Source organism: Metarhizium robertsii (genome assembly GCF_000187425.2).
Source record: "Metarhizium robertsii ARSEF 23 chromosome Unknown MAA_Scf_4, whole genome shotgun sequence".
NCBI lineage: Eukaryota > Fungi > Ascomycota > Sordariomycetes > Hypocreales > Clavicipitaceae > Metarhizium > Metarhizium robertsii.
The window spans coordinates 4,163,656-4,169,044 of NW_011942182.1; the positions used below are offsets into that span (position 1 = coordinate 4,163,656).

At 46.1% G+C, this 5,389-nt stretch overlaps 1 protein-coding gene across 1 annotated transcript; it reads left to right on the forward strand.

Annotated features, from left to right (window-relative positions):
• Positions 1-605: 605 nt before the first annotated feature.
• On the forward strand, positions 606-1,424 carry MAA_08055 (Protein kinase-like protein; the record flags this gene model as incomplete). The annotated part of the gene is made up of 1 exon (XM_007826053.1): positions 606-1,424. One exon carries the CDS (start codon positions 606-608, stop codon positions 1,422-1,424), a length of 819 nt encoding a protein of 272 aa, XP_007824244.1.
• Between the last annotated feature and the right edge of the window lie 3,965 nt (positions 1,425-5,389).

Below are 5,389 nucleotides of genomic sequence, written 5' to 3' on the forward strand. Positions count from 1 at the left end.
GTGTGCAAGTAAGCAGTCCCGGGTTTAAAGCCGATTCCTAATTCTACACGGATAGTCTAGCAGTCACGGCATATTGGTGCTACTGGCACTTATAAAGATGGCCACGATATTCTTTATAGCTTTAATGTTAGTTATTAGATTAAGAATAATACTTACTAGATAACTTTAATATAAGCGGATTCCCCTACTAGGTAGTTCCCTACTACTGTTCCGAGCGTCTAGGATATTTCTAATTATTAGCTAGTAAATAATATTAAAAGTAAGTTTTATATTAAGTACTTAAAAATAAATAAAAGTAAATAGCTTTATTAAATCTTCCTTTTTATTTTTTAAAAGTAATTATATTATTATAAAGCCTTAAATAAAACGTAGTAAAGAGAAAGCCAAGTGGAGATGTCCTATAATTATCACGTGGTCCGTGGGGAGGTCCCTTTTCTTTGACCAGACTTGTGCGTCAAACTCCCACCTCTCTGTCGCCTTGGGAAAAGTCAAATAATTACGCCAACCCAAGCTGTCCCCATTCACGAAAGGCCTTGACGGCCAAGCCGCCGGATCTGTGTCCTGGACGAATATTCCAACGATTCGTCTCCACAAACGACGTGCAGATGGCGTCTCCGCCGGCGCCAGGACGCGCGGTCCAAACACTAACCCTTCTGCTTGTCAAGGCAACGCGTCACAAGCTCTTACGAAGACTCTGGAGAAAACAGACCGGCCTTTTTCACATTGCCAACATCTGCATCAAGACCAAACCAGACGAGAACCTATCCGAAGCCTACGCTATGCAATTCGTCGGCACACACACATCCATTCCCGTGCCCAAGGTGTACTACGCCTTCGTCCATAAGGGAACATCATACATCGTCATGCGCCACATCAAAGGAAAAATGGCTGGATTTGACTGGTCATGCCGCTCGGAGGAATCGAAAGCGCGAATATTGGAACAACTGCGCGGCATGATCAGGGAGCTTCGCTCCGTTCCCCCCCCAGAAGGGACACGAGTTGGGAGCATCGACGGCGGGCCATTCTGGGACTGTCGTCTGCCATCACGGGACTACTGGGGCCCGTATGTCACCGTTGATGAGTTTCACCAAGCATTGACCGACGGCATTCCTTGGGATAGCGACTGCACCAAGTTCCCTGACCTTGCCGAGCTCTTTGCCTTCTATCGGCACGCAGACTATGCGTTGGTTCTGACCCACGGTGACTTGAGTAGCCTCAACATTCTGGTCCGCGGGGACACCGTCGTGGGAATAGTAGACTGGGAAACGGCTGGATGGTTCCCGGCGTACTGGGAGTACACAACTGCGAAATATGTCAATCCTCAGAATCCATTCTGGGCGGATCCCGTCGACCAGTTTTTAACGCCCATGCCAGAGGAGTGGAGGATGGAAACTATTAGACGCAAATACTTTGGTGACATTTAAATTCCGCCCAGACACGCACGCCTGACCCCCAACAAGAAGGCGGCGGAGAGTGCTCGGACATGCGGTCTCGTAGGATCCAGTCGCAGATGCCAGTTGCGTCATCTCTTTTCCCGCGATACGACTTATTTGGAGGGTGATGACCTAGCGCTCGAGCGTGGATTTCGCGCGTGTCCACTGAGGCATGCGAGTTCTTGTAGGGGCCCTTCTGGGAGGCCCATCAAGTGGCACGATTAATGATTCATGCCAACATGGAGGCTTGGCTAAGTAGCCAAGAGCTACAAATAGCTCGCACAAACACGATTGATGTCTACTCAAGGGATGGCATGCCCCACCTGAAGTACCTTCAATATTGGTAATATACGCCGACGTCTAACTTGGCCCGTATTGCTACAGTATATAAGTAGCACAGCTAGGCACGTTGATAATCTCTTCAACTCTGGGATACAGTACTATCAAGGTCTTTGATTCTCTTGCATTCTCTACTCAACTCATTCATCATGAAGTATATTGCCATCCTTTCAACCCTCGGCAGTCTGGCTTCTGCTGGAATAGTAGAAGCCAGGACCCCTCAGGCTTCGCCAGTTGATCAAGTTTCTACACCTGCTAGAAATGACACTGTTCTTTACGAAAATCTTGCCCAGGTCAATATCATGTTTGCTCACTTTATGTGCCACCAACTGGTTAGTATTCCCTCTAGCGGAGATGCAAGCAAATCGTGAGCCAAGGCTAATGCAGCAACTGTAGACTCAATTCATGACTGATGAAGCCCTCAAATTTGGTCGTCAATATGACCACTGTAGGGTTTCACTCCGGAAAACAGTCGTAAATATTGAGAAGACGCTTGACCTACCTATTGTTCCTGCGATATATGAGGAGTTGATGAACGACTACCCGTATTACTACGATAGTCGGAGGGAGTAGAGGCTGCAGGCTAGCAGAGACGTGATGGAAACTAGCAACGTGTAAATTGCAGCGCTTAATCACGGTCAAGCAACTGGTATGGTGGAAGGAATTCCTTTACTACCTTGACTCTGGCAATTTAGGCTATGGATACTATTTTTTTCGGAGACGGAGACTTGCTCTTTGTAGACAGGCTTTTAGACACCAATTTAACCCAATTCTTACAATTCTCCTCTGTGTTACAACCCAACACGTAGGCTGCAGGTTGGGCCCGCTGGGATTAATCTCGGGATTAATGGTCGGGACGGAACCACTAAGCGAGACAAGCCGTTATTCGCGGGGTACGGCATTGTTCGATTGCGCCAAGTTCGGATAATTAAGCTTTTCCGGCCCGTTTCGTATTGGCATTAAGGCGATGTTTAACCGACGCCACTTGAAGCTGAAATCCGGGGCGCCCCCTTCCCCCATATCTGTTCCTTGTTTTCCAGAGCATACCTCAACAATCAACGTTATACTTGCCCACAGATCAATTTCCCGAGGACTCCTGGGTTGGTGATGCTATTTATTATATATGAATTCATTCGGACACGATGGATATCGTATACCACTAGTATTTCCCGTGCATGGACCTCATTTCTCTAATTATTCCTTGGTTGCTACCGGTCACATCTCACGCCTCTCATATAAGAGCAACGCGACGATGAGGAAGAAAGTTTTATTGCCTCTATAGACAGAAGTGCTGTCTGCGCACTAGCTTCGTTGTACAACGATGAAAAGCCATGCCGTATTGTGAACTGGGTTCGGGGTGGTTTTAATGTGTGTTTTTTTATCGAGTTCGGCAATGGCATCATAACCTGGGTAGTAAGGATTCCTATTGAACCAGCAGTCCATGATGTTTGGGACAAGCTGCAAAGTGAAGTTGCTACAATGCGGTAGGTCCCTTTGGTAATGTTGTAGGTGAAGGATTCACTAATCGTCATCTAGTTACATTCAAGAAAATACGAACATTCCGGTCCCCCACATCCACGCATTTGGCCAAAGTCTAATTGTCAAGAACAGCTCTAAGATGCAGGCATTTCTCATTATGGACTATATACCTGGCAGATCGCTAGATTTACTTAGTCTGGTAAACGAAACAGAAGAACGTTGAACGCAATTCTTCTCAGAACTTATTGACATATTTGTCCAGTTGCGGAAATTGGAGTTCCATGCTGTAGGCTTATTGATTCCAGATCCAACTGGTCAGTCGAAATACGTTGTGGGCAATTTTCGTTCTATGCCAATGAACGAACTTTAAATGTAAAAACAACGACGGCGATAATTGACATTCACATCAGCAACTCGGTTTGTTGATGAATTGTATGATATTCTTTCAGAAATATATCGGATGCCTATCGAAGAACTATCCCGCGAAACCGCAGAGCTTGAGCTGTTCGCACTCCATATCCTGGCAAAGGAGATTCCCAAGATTCTTGATTCCTAGTGGGACCAGGGGCCATTTGTGCTTACCTATGCCGACCTGAGGTGCGCTAATATCATCGTTGATGATGACTTCCATATCCGGGGTATTATAGATTGGGAGTGGGCAAGTACTGTTCCTTGATAATTTTTTACACCACCATCGTGGATTATAGGTCTTGATCTTGATTCTCTCCGTGGAATTTCGAAGGACATTTATGCAGAATTTCGCCACGTCCTGCAGGCAAAGAGCAAGGTATCCAGTGACTACGACCAGCTGCTGGAAGTCTGGGACTTTGATCACACCCTGACACTACCCCTGACCCGGATCCTTCAACACCCCACCAGTCTTATTCGTGTATTCTATAGATTTATTTATCCCAAAATGTTCCAGGAAACCCGCCACGAATTCGTTCTAAGGTTTTTCAAAAGTTACAGGAATTGGCCACTAGAGTTAGAGGTTTGACAACGCTTGGATGCGTCTTATCGATACACACGGTATCTGAAGGACAACGGATTGTTTGTTGTTGACGAACAATCCCAGAAGATTAACGAGTGGCTGCTCAAGGGACGTGAGTTGGAAATGAAACTCGGGTTAACTACTGAGTCTGTGTGACAAGGGCTTGACACAAGGGCTTGGAGCGTAATGACTCTATTCAGAGAAAATCATATAGGATGTCAAAGGTCCTTGGTTTTCTAAAGAAAGGCAGAAATGAGTGACCACTACATATACACGAAGCGAACAGTCATGCCCAAGGCTTCCAACAGGCCATGTGTTCAGTCTGTGTAACCTCAAGGTCCTTTATCGCGATACCGCTTTGTCGGGCGTTTGTCATTGAGCCTTTATCGTGCAATAGTCTGTTTCGTAATGTACGTCTATTGCAACCTCCGCTTCTGCTCTTTCAAGTCCTTAAGTTTCAGCCATTGCTGTCTGATAGCCTCCTCCATTTCTATCACTCTTCTATTGTACAATGCCAGTGCGTTATCCACAGTAGCCGTCTCTCTCTTCCCTTGTCTTATCCTTGAACCAGAGCCGCTATCCGACATGCGTTGCCTCGCATCGCGAGGGAGAGATTCAATATATGCCACGAGCTGCTGCATTTCTATTTCCTTTTCATTAATCCAGGCAATTGATTTATTAATTGCGTTCTTGAGTCTCTGAATCTCGGCGATTTTCATTTGTTGCGAGTCGGGCTTAGGCATGATGTTTGAATCCTTCGCTCGAATGTTATTTGACTGGGCTTAGTTCTCTGTGAAAGGGAAAACTAGCTCACTGTGTGAGAAGAATTGTGGATATCAAAGTTGGCACCTAGATTTCTCGTTTGTTGAAAATACAAAGTTATTAAGCGCCGACAACAAACATTCATGAGACAAGATGCAGACCGGTAACTGATCACCCGCCGTCACGTAGAGCATCAAACAGTTTCCAGAAGTGAATGCCACTTATATTCTTCTGAATGCAAGAGCGGGGTTTAGTATTCACAGGACCTTGATGCAGGAAGAAGCGCGGACCGTGAGTGACAGAAAGTGTCGATCCAAGTTGCATGCCGTGATTGGTCCAGCAAGCCAAGCTCCGGGCGGCAACTGTTGTTGAACATGAAACAGCA